Source organism: Saccopteryx leptura, chromosome 12, assembly GCF_036850995.1.
Source record: "Saccopteryx leptura isolate mSacLep1 chromosome 12, mSacLep1_pri_phased_curated, whole genome shotgun sequence".
NCBI lineage: Eukaryota > Metazoa > Chordata > Mammalia > Chiroptera > Emballonuridae > Saccopteryx > Saccopteryx leptura.
Genome location: NC_089514.1, coordinates 4,489,029 through 4,507,513, shown reverse-complemented (window position 1 = coordinate 4,507,513; position 18,485 = coordinate 4,489,029). Strand labels below are relative to the sequence as shown.

General features: G+C 52.2%; 2 protein-coding genes across 7 annotated transcripts in view; one reads left to right on the top strand and one right to left on the bottom strand.

The window, feature by feature from the left end:
• DOCK4 (dedicator of cytokinesis 4) overlaps nt 1–6,060 on the bottom strand; it is a 353,243-nt gene extending 347,183 nt beyond the window's left edge. For all 4 annotated transcript variants that reach the window (XM_066354464.1, XM_066354467.1, XM_066354466.1 and 1 more), the window contains exon 1: nt 5,701–6,060. In XM_066354464.1, the coding sequence (XP_066210561.1) occupies nt 5,701–5,737 (37 nt within the window). In that variant the 5' untranslated portion in view covers nt 5,738–6,060. The remainder of the gene's footprint in view (nt 1–5,700) is intronic.
• A 216-nt stretch (nt 6,061–6,276) lies between these two features.
• The window catches only part of ZNF277 (zinc finger protein 277), an 80,154-nt gene continuing 67,945 nt past the window's right edge, over nt 6,277–18,485 (top strand). The window contains exon 1 of one of the 3 annotated variants that reach the window (XM_066354076.1): nt 6,277–6,387. Coding sequence is in view for 1 of the 3 variants with exons in the window: in XM_066354075.1 (XP_066210172.1) it covers nt 6,297–6,387 (91 nt within the window). In the remaining 2 variants the exon portion in view is untranslated. The remainder of the gene's footprint in view (nt 6,388–18,485) is intronic. The other 2 variants (XM_066354075.1, XM_066354077.1) reach the window with 2 other exon arrangements.

The following is an 18,485-nucleotide window of genomic DNA, read 5'->3' as shown; positions in this document are numbered from 1 at the left end:
CGTGTGGAAGTCCCGGGTTCGATTCCCGGCCAGGGCACACAGGAGAAGCGCCCATCTGCTTCTCCACCCCTCCCCCTCTCCTTCCTCTCTGTCTCTCTCTTCCCCTCCCGCAGCCGAGGCTCCATTGGAACAAAGTTGGCCTGGGCACTGAGGATGGTACCATGGCCTCCACCTCAGGTACTAGAATGGTTCCAGTTGCAATGGAGCAACGCCCCAGATGGGCAGAGCAAAGCCCCCTGGTGGGCATGCCGGGTGGATCCCAGTCAGGCGCATGCAGCAGTCTCTCTGACTGCCTCCCGGCTTCTAACTTCAGAAAAATACACACAAAAAACCAGAATGGACAAGGAGAGCACATCAACAAAGTCAATGCGCTTCACGAGGTCTTCGAGACTGGTCACTTTTGTCATCACACACAAACCGAATGACTCTTCTATCCAAAGCCTCTGTCCTCTGCTCCGGACTGACTTCTGACTGGACACAGCTACCTAACAGGTATGGCAAACTCTAAGGGACCAAACCCAACCTACCTACAAAAAAATGCCTCTGTAGTTGAACAGCGCCTCTATTTACCCAGTTATTCAGGCCAGAAACCAGGAAGACACCCTAAACCCCTCCCTGTCCCCAGCTCGTTCAAAAGATCCCGGGAGAAAGACACACATGCACTTCAAGGCACAACTGCTATGACGTGTGCGGTGGCTCTGGGTGTCTGTTCCATCGCAATTAGAAATACTGTCTATAAAGACAGACTGACTGACATTAAAGGGGGGGAAGTATGTTTATTAAATTCTAAGTCACAGTCAATGAAAATACCTGTTGAAAACAAACAAACGCCGCTGAGAATGATCTTGACCAGAAGCCCAGCAGAGTCTAGTCCCATCTTCCTGTGCCACAAACGTGGTGCCCACAACAGTGCTTTTCACACTCTGGGCAGGACCCACAAAGGAATCATTTAGTAAGGCTAATGGGGAGCCCTTTTTCTTTTCTTAATGAAGAAAGAATAGAACATCACAGAGAGCAATTTTATTTTATTTTCGGGGGGGGGGGGGAGTGCTAAGGGCGTTTGTGTATCTATCAGGTCAAGAAATTAAATTTACTTCCTATTATGGATGGGATAAGAGTCCAAGAAGATTAAAAGTATAAACTGCTTAGCCTCCAGGAAGTTGTTCCTCATCTCTTAAATGGACCTTCTCGCCTGACCTGTGGTGGCGCAGTGGATAAGGCGGCGACCTGGCACGCTTGCTTAAGTAGCTGGTTCGAAACCCGGGGCTCGCCTGGTAAAGGCACTTACGGGAGTTGATGCTCCCTGCTCCTCCCCCACTTCTCTTTTTCCTCTTTCTTTCTCTTCTCTCTAAAGTGAATAAACAGTTTGTGGTTTTTTTAAAAAAGGACCTTTTCATTCTACTTCAGAGAGTAGATTCAAATAATTTCACCACGTGTTTTCAGCTATAGAATTTTGTATTATTACTTGACAGTTACAGCATGTGGGCGGAGCCTCCTTAGACGGGAAGGTTTTCCTGCCGCACGCACTCACAGCCCAGTGCCGCTCTGCTAGCAGCCTGAACGCACCGTGTCCCAGGTAAGGGTGAGACTGCGAGCTCCTAGGGAGAGCCGGCGGCAGGACAAGCCACCGTTCCCTGGGCGTCTTACAACCTCCTTCACCGCACCTGCCGCACAGCCTCTGCGAAGGAAACGGAGACTAGATCGGAAAGGCAGTGTGTCTGTTATTGGGGACACTTAGAATGTCCCAAGAGGGAGACCTATGCAGAAGCCAGACCAGGGCAATCAGCGGCCGCCCGCTGTCCGCACAGCCCTTCGATGGCGCCCTACTCGGAGACATAAACACCCCCTCTCCTCCCACGGGCACTTCAGGATCCTGCGTCGGGCTCCAAGTGCTGCCGACGCTTCCGGGCGGCACCCCACGACTTAGTTTTATGTGCTATCTGGACGCATCATGGTGCCACAGATGGAAAATGTTTGAAGACGCTGCTAGCCAGGAAAACGAAAAGGGCTACGAGGAAAGATGCACGCCCGCATAACTCCCCCCCACACGCTGCTGTGAAAGCGCTCCTTGCAGAGAAGACATTCTGAGGACCCGGTATAAATACCTCTTCCCCGAAAACACAAGAGGCTCCAAAGGAGAGAGATGCCTACTGAGGGCACAGGAGTATTTCTGAAGACTCAGGGACACGAGGGCAGGAATACTTCCTTCTTACAACGACACCTGTGACCTTCAGGTCGGCTCGTGGTGGGCGCAAACTCGTGTCAGCCTCCTGGGGGTTTCGCACGGATCGGCCCAGCCCATGTCCGCCCTGGACGCTGAAGCAGGCTCACAGGTGCACACACCTGCCCGGGCCCGAGGGGTGCACTCAGGAAGGCTGGCGGGCTCAACCTGGGGACGCTGTGTACAAATAAATGCCTGTGGAACAAATGAATGCAGAGATACGTCTGCCGTGGTCTTCGCCATCTCTGTGACTAATTCCCACCACGTGGAGGGAGGGGAGAACAGATACAGCAGACGCTAGCACACAGGAGGCAGAGAGGGGTCTGGGTAAATCTGTGAGGGGGCGGGCAAGAACACTTTAGTCACTGCCCATGGAGTTCCTACTGGTGAGAAGCAAATAGACTGAATAAGTGAGCAGCCAGCCCCTGGGTTCTGGCATTTTACCAGGTAGCTCTTATCTCTAATCTTAGTTAAAAACCAGCTGGGGCAGGTCACAGCCAAAGTGTCCTTCTCATAACAATCTTTACACAATGGGGATGTTTTTCCAACAAACACACGCACTTGTTTGGAAGAGCTCTACAGAATTAGCACAGGAAAGGAAGGGCCTTATGTATCATTTGACCAAGAGGATAGGACCCAGAAAGGTGAAGTGACTGACCTAAGGTCACATATCTGACAATATTATCCAGACTAGGACCTAGACTAAGCAGAACCTCACAAGACAAAATATGACTATCACTGTGTCTACTAGCGTGTTTTTGAAGAGATAAGGTTTGCTATCCCTCAGGGCTATAGCTTTATCACTATACCTTTCTAAGTCCCTAGAATCAGAACACTTAGATACTAACTAAATAGATACTGTTTAAAGACTAGTCACAATTAAATGGAAAAGACAGTGACCACACATGGGGTTTGAAAAGAAATTTCAATCCCAGATACAATGTAGGTAATTTTATACATGTTTATAGTGGGTTGCTTGAAATTGAAACACAAATATAAAAAGACACATAATTTTCTCCTGTGTAACTGATGGTAAATGAGAAGTATCATTGTAGAAAGATACAGTTTGCCAAGAACCTTTGGGTAGTCCAAGTCACAAAGACTGATTTAGTTCAAAGAATGAGGAAACTGAATTACTACTACACCTGATATCAGCCAAAGATTTGTGCCCATAAACCTTTAGTATTTATAAAAAAGTAGATGAGAAAGACACATACACTAACCAAGGTTTAAAAGAAATAACAAATTGCAGTGTAGACAGCTACAGACAGGGCTCTCCATGGTGAGAAATAAAGTCTACACATTAAGTATCTGAACAAAATCTTCAAAACACACACACGCGCGCGCCTAACAGATGGATCCCAAAAATGCAGCTGAACACCCCACAACCAAATGCACGAAAATTAATCATCAGAGATGACTAACGTTCCTGGACATGTGACGCTGTCTGCGCTGACGAGCACGAGCAGACCCCTCTCTGCTCTCACCTCTCTTCTCGCTCAGCCTCCTCCCCCCCAAACACGCGCTCACCAGGCCACCTCCTCCTTCTCTGCAACCAAATCACAACCACCCCAAAGCCGGGAGACTGCTGCAGCCCCAAACACTTGACTGATCACATCCGGTTTGCCGGTCCAGGAAATCCCAGAGTGTGTGTTCAGCCTCTGCCCGCAGCTTGTAAAGAAAGGCCAGGGAGCAGAGCCGATCGATACCAGCTCCCCTGGCTGCCACCGGACATGGAAAGAAATCAGGAAAATAACCCTCAGCCGTCATCTGTCTGGTTCCACACTTGTCAGAAAGCAGGGCTGTGTTGCTGGGTGGGTCTGTGCTCGGTCTTACGGAGCGTTAAACCCAGTGACAAGGGGGACGGACGCTGGGGTCCCTCACCAGTTCAGCAAAAGCGATGTCTTCTCCTAGCAAGAGTTAACCTACCCCCCAAAAACCGGGCAAGGAAGGGGGTCGTGGGGTGGGGGAGGAATAACTACCAGCACCCCCCCACACACACAAACCTGACACTTTGAAGAGAGGGGCAGCGGGCACCCCCTCCCAAAGGTGGGTCCAGGACAAACTATGTTTATTTGCTTCTCCACAATCACAATCGTTAAGTGCAAGGTTATATAAAAATTTGGAAAGGACTGTATTTGACCACAGTCTTCTCAGTGGATTCCGAAGTCCTACATATCTAGGTGAAGTTGTTAAAATAAATAAATAAATAAATAAATAAATAAATAAATAAATAAAATGATAAATAAATAAATAAAATCTCCTAGGACTGACTCCCTGGAAAGGCTTTCCAGATTTTTTTAAATCACAGGCCAATGAATTTAGAACATAAATAAATACCTCCACGTCTTCTAAATCACTAGAACTAGACTCAATTTAAAAAATAAAGTACGCCCATCGGCAGGACGGGGGCTCGATAAGCGATCAAGATTGTTGGTAAAATCCGTAATGCTTTCTCTCTTAAATCTTCCGAGGCGTTTTCATTGCCTCTGGCCGCTCGCAGGCTCGGTCAGAGCGCCTGGCTCGCCAACAGTCCCAACCCTACAGGGAGGAACTGTCAAGGGCGACCCAGCTGAAATCACACAACAGAAACGGGAACTGCGATCGGGGCCCGAAACGGGAGGAACGGGAGGAGGGAGAGGAAGGGAGACTCCCGTATCCATCCGTCAACATTAATGTCCTTTGTTGTTCACCTTTGCACGGAGCGGCGCGCGCGACCCGGTTCCCCTCTCCTGCCGAGGCCGGTGCCCCGGCGCTGCCGTCCCGAGAGCGGCGGCCCCGTCCCCGGAGCCCCCGCGCCCCCGCGCCCCCCAGCGCCGCTCCGCGCTGTCCTCCATCGCCACCCCCACCGCGCTCGCCCCGGCCCGCAGGGTGGCCAGAAGTGTCACCCACGTCGCTGAAACAGCCCGGTCCCCTCCCCAGAGCGCAGGCACGCAGATGTGGACAGGAGGCGGCGCCCCCGCCCCTGGGGACCCCGCGCCCCGCAACCCGGGACGGGAGGGAGGCGGGCGGGGGAGGCTCCGGCTGTCACAGCGGCTCCGGAGCGCGGGGGGACCTCCGCACTCCGGGGACGGGGACGGGGACGGGAGCCAGGGGGAGCGCTCGCGGCCCCCTCGGCTCCGGGGGCGCCCTCCCTGCGCGATGGCCCCGTCTCCCCCTCCAGCCCGGGGGTGCGTGGCCGCCCGCCGCCCGGGTGCGCAGGGACGGGAAGGAAGGCGAGGACCGCGGTCCGCTGCTCCTCCAACTTGACACGCGCGCCCCGCCGCCACTCGGAACTCCGCAGGCAGCGCCCGGGGCGGCGCGGGGGGCCGGACCCCGGCGCTGACCGCCCGGCCCGGGGCCCCCGCAGCCCGGCCGCGCACCGCGAGCCGAGGAAGAGGCGTCCGCCGCCGGGCAGCGCGAGGGACGCGGGGGCAAGGACGCGGCGGGCGCCCCCGCTCGGCCCGCGCCGCGGGAAAGTTGGCCCCGCGGAGACTCACCCACGCCGTATTTCTCGTGCTCCGTGGGTATCCACATGGCTGCGCGGGGCTCGGGTCGGCGGGCGCTGGCGGCCCCGCGCCCCCCGGCCGGCTCACAACAATGCACGGCCGCCGCCGAGCGCTGCAGCGCCGGAGCCGGGGGCCCCGCGCGGCTGCGGGCGCTGCTCTGCGCTGCGGGCTCCCGAGCCCGGCGTTGACACCGCGCGGCCCGGGCTGCGCCGCCCGCCGCTCTGCCGGCGGCGGCTGCTCACAGTCCTCCGACGCGCTCCCGGCGACCCGGCGGCGCAGTCATTGTTCTGATTCACTGAACTAAGCGAACACGCCGGGGCACTCGCGGGCGCACCCCCGCCCGCCGGCGCCTGCTCCAGCCCTCCCTGCCCAGCGCCCCCGTGGCACGCTGGGAAGTGTAGTTTACGGACAGGCCATCCCGACGGGGGGCGTGGCAAAAGCTGTTGAGGGCGGGGATTTAGATTTTGATTGCCATGCCAGAGCGTGACGGCCTGACGTGGGCGGGGAGTGCGCCTCCAGTCGCGTTTGCATTGGCTCCTGCCGTCCCCGCCCGCCCCCAAGGCCCTCCCTTTTCCTGTCGACGCGCAATGGCGGCTCCCAGGGCCCACGGGGCTGCTAGCGGAGGGGAGGAGGACGCCGACGGCGATCGCAGCGGCGCGGGGGTTGTCAGTAACGAGGGTGAGTGCGGCGCCCGCCAGGTGCAGGTGGTCTGCGCCTTTCTCTCGGGCCGCGATGCTGCTGGCCGCCGGGCGGACACCTGGGAGGGAGGGTGCCACGAGCCCGGCTGAGAGGTGCGGGCCGTCTGGGGACCGGGAGGCCCCGTGCGCGTCTGGAGCTTCCAGCTTTGCTTTCGCTGCAGAGCGGGTGTGGGTCCGACCAGGTCGGCTCGCGCGCTGTCATCCCTCTGGGATGAGCCCCCCCTCCACCCGGCCCCGCCTCTATTTGCTCGGTTCGGCCTCGGCGGATAAGTTCTGTTGGGACCGTGGCTGATTTCCGGTTGCACGTTGGCCTCTGCTGTCCAGGGTGCAGAGATCACCAGGGGTCAGCAGGAGCGGCCGCTGGAGGAGGTTGTGCGCGCCCCTCCCGGCCTCCCCGCCGCTCGCTGACGGGCCCCAGGTGTTCAGGCCGGAATGGGGAGTCGGGGGCGATCTCCCCCCGGCGAGATCCTTAGAGAAGAGAGGAAAGGAAGTGGTCGTCTCCACTCGTGACTTCAGAGAAGATCTGAAGGTGGTTATGGAAAATCACACAGCTGCTTTGCTTCTCCCTGACTTTCAAGTTGTCCTCTGAACCACTGTAGAGATCAAAACCCAAACTTTGAAAGCTGCGGGGGGCTTGTCATTAGAATTCCTGGCCCCAATCTTTTATCTGTGGTCTATCCCCCACCACACACACACACACTCCCCCTTTCTTGGCCCTGATAGGTAATTTGTCACAGCAAGCTACCTCTTTATGTATGATGGACGTGCTTTGGGGCTTCAATTTGGTTCTCAGCCCTCGATGACGGGTATTTTTTGTCCTTTCGTTGTTACTGCTTTCGTGTGTCAGCTGGAATGTTGTCTTAGGTTTTTATCTGAGCAGTGCAGAGAAGAGCACCTGCTTCCCAGCAATATCAGTACCTGGTCCTGCAATCATCTCAGCACCTCTACAAAGAACTCTGTGCCCCCTCCTGAGCTAGATAGATACTGAGTTATACCCACTCCCTAAAACAGCCCATCGTTGGGTTGGCCCCACAATCGGCTGTTAATCTGATGGTAACAGACTGTTAACATTTCCTGATTCTCCGCCCGTTCCAGGGGGCTCTCAGTGTACAGTCAAAAGATGGAATCTTTGATGAATGTATCTCAAAGATTAACTCATTTTTTAAAAAAAAGAAAATAGGGTGTTCCTTTCAAAAACATTGACGGACAATTAAAAATCATTAGTTGCTTTTAAATGATAGAAATTTTTGTCGCAAGCATTTCAAACCGGTCAGATGTGTGTGTAAGGAAAAGGTGAAAGTTTCTCCACCACTTAGTCCCAAAGTAACCTGGGAACGGCATGGCGTGTGCCGTCTCTGACATGTTCCTGTATGTCACACATCTTAGCGGCTCTGAGTTTTAAAAAATAAATAGGGATCATTCTCGGGAAGATCAAAGAGCTACACTCTTCTGTGGGCCCAGGAGTTGTAGGTTCACGTTAGATTCGGACAGACAGTAGAGACACAGCGGAGCTGAAAACTGGTGGGCCATTCCTTTATTCTAGCCTCGCACCCGGCCAGCGAGTCAACACAAACACACAGGGCACCAAAACCCACGCATCCAGCGCTCACAAAGCTACTGACACATCTGGGTTTTCCTAGAATCAAAGGCCCCCACCAGCTCAGCCTCCTCTGTTTCCCCATCTGCCAACAACGGCTTCTTACTCTCAGCACAAACTGGCTTCTCCTTCAGCACCCCGCCATCTTGGCCTCTTTCTTCCTCTCCTTCTTCCACACAAAACTTTTCTTGGTGGAAAGACCCCTCCTCCAGCTCACATTAGCATAACAAAGCCCCTTCCCAAGGAGGAAGGTGATTAGCAGTTTCATCTGGCAGTGCAATTTATGTGGGCAGTGGCCATTTTTAACAAAGTGAGCATAAAAATCACATCTTACAAACTTATTTGCCCAACACTCTTCCTTTTCCCAACGATCTATTATGGACACTCTTCCTATGGTTACATTTGTTGCTTCCTTCTTTTAAAGGACTGTCCTCGCCATACTCCATAATGTGGATGTGCCCTACTTTCCCCATTCCCTTATTCGTGAGTCCGTAGTGGGGCTTTAGCGCTTCAGCAGTGATGTAGTGGACGGCGTTATGTGCATGTCCTTGGCCAGTAGGTGTGTAGTTCCTCACAAATTGCTGAGTCAGAGGTTACACATGTTGACAATTTCGGTGGATGCCAGATCTTCCCCTCAAAAGGTATCAGTGTACCTTCCCACCAGTCATATGAGTGTCCTTTCCCAGTATCCTCACCAGCTGTGAGGAAATCAATCCAGGACCAACGTTTAAATGACTGGTAGATAGAACTGAGTAACTGATAGAAATCTTTATTTTAGGTTCCAATTTGTTTTTCCCCCAAAGTATTGAGCAGCGGTGAATTTACAGCCTCTGTAACAAAAAAGAAATAAATTACCTCCTTGCACTGGCTCAGAACTGCTTAGAGATCTGGCTAATTTCTAACAGTCTGTGGGGGAGCTTACTGGTTACTTTTTATGTCGTTCTTAGGAGGTAAAGTGTCATTAAAAATCCCCTTTGTAACCTATGCATCATTCTGAGACTTTATCCAGTTCTTCTCAAAACCTGCAAAATGATACACACTGTGGGTGGATATAATGGCTTTGAAAGTTAAGCAACTGCTTAGGTTATCAAGTATGTTTTTCCCCATAAAATCATTAATTTTTTTTTTAATACTGCCTCTTTAAAGAGGTTTTCCTCTAGCTTTAATTAAAATGCCAATCTGTGTTTAATATCTGGAACAGAAGGGACTGGGGAGTCTTTAGAGAAATCCTTGCAATCCTGCGAGATCTCCACCAGCACGAGACACTGGGCAGAGTGCAGGCAGGGACTGAGACACTGGGCAGAGTGCAGGCAGGGACTGAGACACTGGGCAGAGTGCAGGCAGGGACCGCACCTTCCCTGGGTCGGCCGGACTTCCGGAGGCTCCATCCTCTCCAGGGAAGTCCCTGGTCTCGCAGGACACTGCTTTTCATACCTGTGAACATAACTAGGATTTCATGTTGTCCCCAAGAATTAAGAAGAGGGGGTAAATAGACTCAACATTCCTCACACTTGGGGTGTGTTATTGGTATTTCTTTTTCTTTTGCTGTTTTGAATTAGAAGGCAGTAAGGTGGCGTATCTATAGTTTATTAACTGACCGTACAGCTAGGACATTTTTTTGTGACTGAGATGCTGTGCCCCCTTGTTGCGGAATTCTGAGAGTCAGCTTTTCCCCAGCAAACGCATACCCAGTGGGGGATGCTCAGGGCAACGCTACTGGCTAGATAATGCCTTGCCTCTGGGGACTTTATTAACTCATCTGTGATGTCTCTGAAAGAATGGGGGCAGCAGGTGGTGTCAGCTCCTCAGTCTTGTGTTTCCTGTTTTGATAAACGGCATCCAGGCTCAGCTGGAAACCGAGGAAGCATCCCTGATGCCTATCTTGCCCTCGGGTCCCGAATCTGATCAGGTGCCGTGTCTTATTTTTCTGTGCCTGAAATAACCTTTGGAATCTGTTCTTCCTGGCCGTCTCTTTCGCCACTGTTCTGTTCCTAACCCTCACCCTCCCTGCGTCGGCCCCGGCCCGTGCTCTCGGGATCAAAACCTTGGTCGGAACCATCACTGTCTCATGAGTGTTTGACCAACACTGAAGTCTAGCCGGGGCCCGAAATTTCAGATCCTTCCTCTTGCTCTCCCTGACTTCATTTCCCTTCCTCTAATCCACGTTCCAGAATGAGAAAGTATCCGTGGTTCTTCACGTCAGGTCTCCAGTGGAGCTCTTAGTGTTGTGTGATTAGGTTCAAATTCTTGGCGTGGCATCGAGGGTCTCACTTTCCCTTCCAGCCCCGTCTCCAGCCACCCTGCCCCCCTTCCCAAACCTCCGAGTGTCACTCGCAGTCTCAGACTGGCGGTATCTGTTGGCAGCTCCGTCCGCCCTGTCGACTGCGAACTTCCTGGGGACAAGAGTGGTCTTGTTTCCCTTTCATACACCCAGCGCCGATCGAGCTGCGTGTCGCGCCCTGTGAAATTCATTCAGAGTAGTTACAGTGGCAGCTGTCTCGAGCAGAGGAATTGAAATGGAACTAAACACCAAGTAGCTAGTCTGTGCCTGTGACAGTTACGCGCGCCCACTGGTACAGCACGTCCTCGGGAAGGCGGTGTTGTGTGCGTGGTCACCAGTCAGCGTTTAGCAGTGTCTCCGCTCTCTCTTTTTTTTTTTTTTTAAGTGAAGTTTTACTGTTGTGCAGACAGTGATTGAAAGAAGACGTCAGATCCGAACGAACTGCTCCGAGACCTGAAACGTGTGTCCCTCCGTCCAGTTTTCCAGGGCGGCCTCTTCTTCCCAGCTCTCACGCCCAAGTCCAGTCTCGGACCGGGCGGGACGCTGGAAAGAGGAGGAGGCCCTATCTGGGAAGAACTGTGTTTGAATTTCAGCTCTGACATTTAGTAGCTGTGTGGCATGAGTTTGTTGCACGTGCTGTGACATTTATGAAAGTGTAGACACAGTACCTACTTTGCAGAGTGAGGGTGACCAGGAAACCCCAGCATGTCCCCTTTGATGAAGCTGGACCTCAATAAATAGTGGTTGCCGTCACTCTGAAGATATGCCTGAGTGGACGGCAAGCTGCCTGCCCTGGTTCTGCGTTCACTCAGGAAGCCGTCTGAGGCGTGGTGTAGCCCCGGGGAAGCTTAGGAATGTGGTGATAACCGTTCAGGCTGCCCATGCATCCATGGAATTCGGGGGTTGTCGGAGTGTCTGTTGGTCTCCACACTAGAATTGCAACTATGTGCTCCGAAAGCCCTTCTGTATTGTGTCTGTACCCTTTGTCACTCCTCCCCAGGGCTGCGCTCCTGCCCAGCTCCCAGCTCCCCACACAGGCACACACTCAGTCAGCAAGAAGCTCGGATGGTCTTGCATACCGGCATGGCCTCACAAGGTGCAGGCGGAGGATGTCATGGAAGAAAAAGACTTATAGAAACCTAGTCTGGTGGCTTTGATATTAGGCTCTGAAGGGGCCTCCTCCAGAGCGCCCTTTATAATTTTCCTCTAAGTGTAAACAGGGCCCAGCTTGTAGGGTATTAAGAGGAGATACTCTAAAGCAGGGGTCCCCAAACTTTTTACACAGGGGGCCAGTTCACTGTCCCTCAGACCATTGGAGGGCCACCACATACAGTGCTCCTCTCACTGACCACCAATAAAAGAGGTGCCCCTTCCGGAAGTGCGGTGGGTGGCCGGATAAATGGCCTCAGGGGGCCGCATGCGTAGTTTGGGGACGCCTGCTCTAAAGGAAGTGTTATAACAGTGAGGCTGCTGCTGGCTAAGACCTGTTGAGCAGTATCTGGTGCCAAGTACTGTATGAAAGACTTTTATTAGCCCTGTTTGGTTTTGTCCTCCCAGCGGCCCGAGGAAACTGATGCCAGGAGTAGCTAGCATGGGGCACACAGTAACGACAGGAGAACTTGTGTCCTCGTTACTGTTATACGGGTGTCTCTAACTCAGCTCCATTGGGGGAAGTCTGAAACAGACCTTCCTTAACCACGAACCTGTTCTGACGCTACTCTTCCCTCAGAAAAGCAGTACGCCTAGAGCACACGTGTACATAGAGGTCAGGCCAGCCTGGGGTCACACCCTGGTCACTCACCAGCCACTGGCAAGCTCATCAACCTGCGAGGCTCCGTCTCTGCCCCGTTAAAGGGGTGGTGACCATCTGTCCGTCTCGCTGGGCTGTTGGGAGGACCCGTGAGGTGAGAGAGCATCGTGGTCTTCGACAAGCAGTGACCGTGTCAGTCATAGTACAGGCGTCCCTATGGCATGTGTACCAGCGGCGATACCAGCGACGGTTCTGAGCACTGCGCTCCGATTGGGTCTCTCCGGCTTCACAGCCAGCCTTCTGCTGAGGAATCTGGGAGGACTTGGCATGTCAGACGCTGCGTTGACATTCACTTCTCACTGTGTTGACATCGGCCTTCCATCATGCAGGGAGCAGCACGCCCTCCACAGCGCACACTCACACTCACACACTCACACTCCCACCCTGAAGATCTGCAGACTTCCCTCCACTGACTTTGATGTTGGTCGGATTCATAGACTAAAAATGACGCTTTCTCCTGAACCTAAGTCCACGGGCGTATAGAAATAAGCAGTGCACACACGTTAACTGCTGTCTCCAGCAGCTGACTCTTTATTCTGGTCGCTGGTCTTGAGGAACTTTGCCACAAAGTCAGGGTTCAGTTTTGCTATGATTTATTTAATAAGCTCATCCGGGCTCTGAATGGTGGGCATTTCGCTGACAGTTCCTTGAAGAACTGCCGTCTCTTACCGAAACAAGTCTGTTCTACTGACCTCCTCGACCCAAAGGTGATCAAGGAAGCAGTTTTGAGAAATTGTGATGCATTTGACTGGGGACGTTTGAACGTGGGTGGTGGGGCTCAGCCCTGGGATGTGACCAGAGCTGACTGCAGAGCCCTGTCCGGTTCCGTGTCCCACTGTGGGAAGAAGTGGCTACATCTGAATCTGTCATTTGTATGTACTGACTGAGGAGCCCAACCTAGTACAGCTTTTATGTGTTTATTTTTTAAAGAAAGGAAATGCATGCCCTGTCTCCTGGTTTCCTTAGCACTGTCCTCATTTCGTGTTTTTCTTAATTGAAAGGTAAACGCTTCCCGGAGTGATTAAAGAGGCTCTAAATTTTGTTAGTAGTTTTATCCAGAAAACATGGATTTGTTTTTTAAGAGAAACCCCTCAGAATTGCAATTGTGTTTATTTATTTGACACAATTTTCTGTTATGTAACAAGCTGCTATTCCGTAATAGCCAATTAGAAAAGAAAATAACTTGTATCCGCTAATTGTAATTACCATTACAAAGCAATTAATAGCTGCAACTGTTGCTGACTTGTAACAGAACAGTCAGTCTTTTGCTTTAGCGCCATACAACTGATTTCCACCAGCAGAGGGGGGCAGGGCACGGGAGAGTGGGAAGCTTATTGGAGTTTCTCACAAACAGCTAATGGCCGGCCGTCTCTGAGAGCTAGTGCCTGTGCGCCCCCAGGAAGGCCGGCAACACTCCTGGTCCCCGGGAACGGGAGTCGCTTCTCCAGGGCACTGCTCAGAGCTGGTTTTTATCTGGGTTTTCATCTCGCTTCTGCTTCTGACTGACTGTGATTGTAGAGAAGTTCCTCGCATTTGTGCTGAGGTTTCCTGGTTTGTCAGTGAGAGAATTCACTTGTTTGAACGTCCCTCTGATGACTGCATGTTTCAAATGTCAATTAAAGGAGGTGACGGTGGGTTTACAGCTAGGGAGCCCACAGCATACCCACCCCAGAGTCCGTGCAAAAACAAGAACATGTATCCTGGCAGGCGCTTGAGGGTCAGCTGCCCATGTGGGTGCCACAGGTCAGGTGTGTAGAGGGAGGACCACCACCGTAGACTCCGACGGTCCTCGAGTCCGGAGGAGCGGGGCAGATCGTTAGGGTGTGTCCCCTCTGACCCTCTCCTCTCTCCTCTCTGCTTTTAATCAACAGTGCAAAGCTGACGGAGCTGTTGATGGGACTGAGACTTGAGAAACACTGTATTTGGGAACTGCTGTAACAGAGGGAAAGAGACCCCCGTGTAGAACTTGGCTCCTTACAAATACAAGGAAGGGGAGAGTAGTCTAACCTGGGGGGGGGGGGCAGGGCGGGGCGCAGAGCACAGAGGGAAAGAGACCCCCGTGTAGAACTTGGCTTGGTTACAAATACAAGGAAGGGGAGAGTAGTCTAACCTGGGGGGGGCAGGGCGGGGGGGGGGCAGAGCACAGAGGGAAAGAGACCCCTGTGTAGAACTTGGCTTGGTTACAAATACAAGGAAGGGGAGAGTAGTCTAACCTGGTGGGGGGGGGGGGCCGCAGAGCACAGAGGGAAAGAGACCCCCGTGTAGAACTTGGCTCAGTTACAAATACAAGGAAGGGGAGAGTAGTCTAACCTGGTGGGGGGGGGGGCGCAGAGCACAGAGGGAAAGAGACCCCCGTGTAGAACTTGGCTCGGTCACAAATACAAGGAAGGGGAGAGTAGTCTAACCTGGTGGGGGGGGCGGGGGTGCAGAGCACCGTAGGAAATGACCAGGAGGAAGCCCGGGGACTCTGGCCACACAGACCTGGTAAGAGAGTTGCTGGAGGCCAGCCAGGGCCCTAAGGTCCCACCTGGGGGGTGGCCGAGGAGGAGGGACCCCATCAGGTACGGAAGGTGGGGGTTTTCCCTAAACTGACAAAACTGAGCGATGCAGGTCTGGAAGGGCCCAGCCAAGAAAGGAGTTCAGAAGGGACCCGAGTCAGTCTGGTCGCAGAGAGAGTCTGTCAGCAGCAGGGACACAGCCACAAGTCAACTGGAACTTGGGGACAGGACCAGAGTCCCTGAGAGGCTTAGAGAAACTCATTCAGAGGGACGTGGTCTGTGTCGGACAGCTTGTGGAGTCAGGGTGACAAGTCAAGGACTCAGTTACTAGAGAGGACTACAAGGGGGCCTTGGATCCAAGAGATTAGTCGTGAGCCCAGCGACCAGCATCTGAGACCCAGCGGAGATGAGGCCACGAAGAGTGGGCTGACACGGAGCTGCCACCACTGGTGAGAGGGTCCCCTGCTGGGGCAGCGCCAGCCATGGTGGGCGTGGGGACCCCTGCCGTGCCAACTGGCCGAATTGGCTCCATGCAGCTCATTACCTTAGCTCATCTGGCCGCTGAACTCCTAACCCTGCACTCATTAATCCTGAATAATCAGCCAGTTGTAACACAATTCTCAAGTATAAAGTGATAACACCCTTCTTTTCTTCACGGCCCCTAGCCTACAGGGAATTTGATGCCTCAGAGGGAGATTCCTGTTCTTGATCTTTTTCCTTGTGAAATAGCTCCGGGTTCACGGACAGAACAGATTAAATTGTAACGTTAGTAATTTCCCTCCTGTTCACGTGATATTCCTAGGGCTGTCGTCCCAGTTCTTGCTACAAATAGAGCACAATCCTGTTTCCCTTTCACTACGTAAAACCCAGATTACTTCCAATTAGACGAATTGACACGTTCTTGGGGCCTAACTAAAAAAAAATGAAGCAAGCCTTGAAGCACTGGGCTGAAAAGAAGTTCGTTTACTTGCTGTCCTGCCTTGAGGCGTTTTCACAGAAACCCGTGTTCTCCTTGGCTGTCCTCACCGCTGAGACGACAGTGGGTGGGCTCATAGAAATTTAGCAAGGACAGTGTTCCAGGACTCCATGGAGTTACAGGACAGAAAAGTGTTATCGTATCTTTTTTCACAAAGGGTCTCATGATCAAATAGTTGGCAAATGCGGAGTTAAATGCTGGGAACAGCTTGTGGAAGAGGTCGTTCACCCGGTGACTGTCCAGGTAGCCACTGTCTCACCTGTGGAGCTCTCCGGCTTTCACTTCTGCCCTCAGAGGGGAAACACGTACAGAGTATTAAGCACAGGGTAAAACAACAGGCACAACTCTCTGTTCCCCCTCCGGGGAGACTGTGTCCCATTTTCTCCAGAGAGCCAGGGTGCTTCTGAGAATGCCTAAGGTAACACTGAAATAAATATTCGTGTATATTACAAAACCTACCACTTCAACAGAATATGAGACATCTCACTCTTCAAATCGGCGCCTTTTCTTTATTCCAGTGTGTCTCTTCTGTAGTGTATTTGAGCTAAGAGTGGAAAACTGAACAACATACAGGGGAAGCTTCCTAAGTCGTCAGTTCCTGACCGGCTGTTCCAGACACTCCAGTCTGTGCTTCTTATTCGGTCAGGTAACCCTAGCTATTTAATGCATTATTTAAGGTTATAAAAATTTAATTCACCTTCTTCTCTCAGCTTCCATTGGCTTCAAGAATGTAGGTTTTAACTGTCTGCATGTGGCATCCCTGTCAGGAATGTCAGAGTTTCGGACTTACTGTTTATTATTGAAATGATGAATCCAGGCATTTCTTTGGTGGAAAATCTGTAACGGGTGTTGGGATTATTTAGTGAAGGTTTTTTTCAAACAGCTTAGAAATGATTTATGGGACCATTGTTATTCACTTCTAGCTGGCAGTATGGAGAGCCAACTGGCTGGCCTCCATCTCTGGGATTCTCACACTAAATGTGGTTTTAATGTTAGGATGGGGATTATCAGAAAGACGGGAAACAGCAAGTGTTGGCGAGGATGTGGAGAGAGGGGAGTGCTGGGCGGGGCTGGTGGGACGGTCCGCCCGTGCAGCCGCGGTGGAAATCGGCATGGCGCTCCCTCCGGGCATTTAGAGTCACCATGTGACCCAGCTCTCCCTCTGCTGGAAACGTAGGTAGAGAATATGAACACACTAATTCGAAAAGATAGGTACACCCCTGTGCTCACTGCAGTTTATTCAGATAGCCACGATATGGAAGCCACCTCTGTGTCCACTGACCAGTGAACAGATAAAGAAGATGTAGTTTTATAGTTATATGCACACACACACACAACGTTAGACTTCTTGGCCTTAAAAAAAAACGACGTATCATCATGGTGACAGCATGGATGGAGCTGGAGCGTAGTATGCAAAATGAAAAAAGTCAGACGGAAGAAGACAAAAAGCGTATGATGCCACTTGTGTGGAATATGAAATAAAAAAAAGAAACAAACGGACAAAACAGAACAAGAACAAACTCATAGATACAGACAACAGATTGGGGGTTCGGGGGTGGGGGCGCAAAGGGTTGAGGGGGCCGGACTCCGGGTGGAGAGCGCGCTGCAGTGTGTACAGACGAGGGGCATCGTGTTGTACACCTGAGACACCTTGTATCGTTGGGTCTTGTTTTGAGATTGAGACTATAATGTAGCACAAAGCACACTGAACTCGCAGACAGAAGGCGCATATTCGTTGTGTGACTATAAGTCACAGTCCCTGACCCTGTTTCCTCAGCTAAGACACAAAGAATCCTCCTTCTTCCCGTGCAGGGCTGGTAGGTCGGAGACCCTCATGACTAGAGCGTGTTCCTGTGTGGTCCACACTGGACGCCAGGCTGAGCAAGACTTCCCGAGTGTGTGAGCCCTCACGGAGCCTCCCGCGGCCACACCGGCCGTGGGCTCTCTGCGCCCGGGAGCGGAAGCCCCAGGTGAGAGCACCTCGCACGCAGGGCTCCCTGCAGCCCACCCAGGTTCCTGCTCCCAGGCCCCTCCACAGGGGGGCACCCTTACCCTGGAAGGGTGAGAGGCACAGGTGGGGAGCTGGGCCTATGTGTTGAGTGCTTCCTGGACATGTTCATGTGCAACTCTGCACTTCTAAGTTTTATTTTCTAGATGAAAGTAAATTTTTAAACGTACATTTTATGTCTCAGAAACTTCCTAACTGGCATCCTCTCCATAATTCACGTGGCCCTAGACGCCCGCAGGTCCGGGTTTTTGTTTCAGCCCGTGCAGTCTTACCAAACACCCCAGTTAAGCTCCAGGTTCTGTGCAAACCATAAAAGCTTTCAGACAAGGCCCTGAGTCATGTGCGAGGGGCAGTGATTGTGCATCATTAAAATTGTGTGTGTGTGTGTGTGTGTGTGTGTGTGTATAATAATTTTAAAGTGTTGATGCATCGTCTGGAGTGAAGTTCGGTCCGACGACCCAGGACGGGAGCCCGTGTGTTGCAGGTGCTCCTGCTGGTGGAAACTGACACGCTCTGTTTTGTTCTCCTCTAGCACAGCTGGGGAGCCCAAGGTCGCCCCTCCCCAGTCTTCAGAGGTACTTAGTTTTCTAGCATAGCACTTCTTGATGATAAGCTGCATGTTTTTCCCCCCTGAGCAGCTCAGTTCACTTTGAAGTCTCCGACGAATGCCATCTGGTCCAAATTGCAATTTTTCAGATTGTTTTTGGCTCCTTCCCATCTCACCATCACCCTGGGTTTGTTTTTTGTGGGGGGTTTTCCACTTTGATAGTTTATTAATACAGGAGATTACTTCATTGCCTGTGAGTGTTTTTTACTGTTTTTCTGTACATTTTCTTGATTATGTATGACATCTTTCATTCCCGAAACAAGCCGACGTCGGTAGGGCACTATTTTACATAGCGCATTGT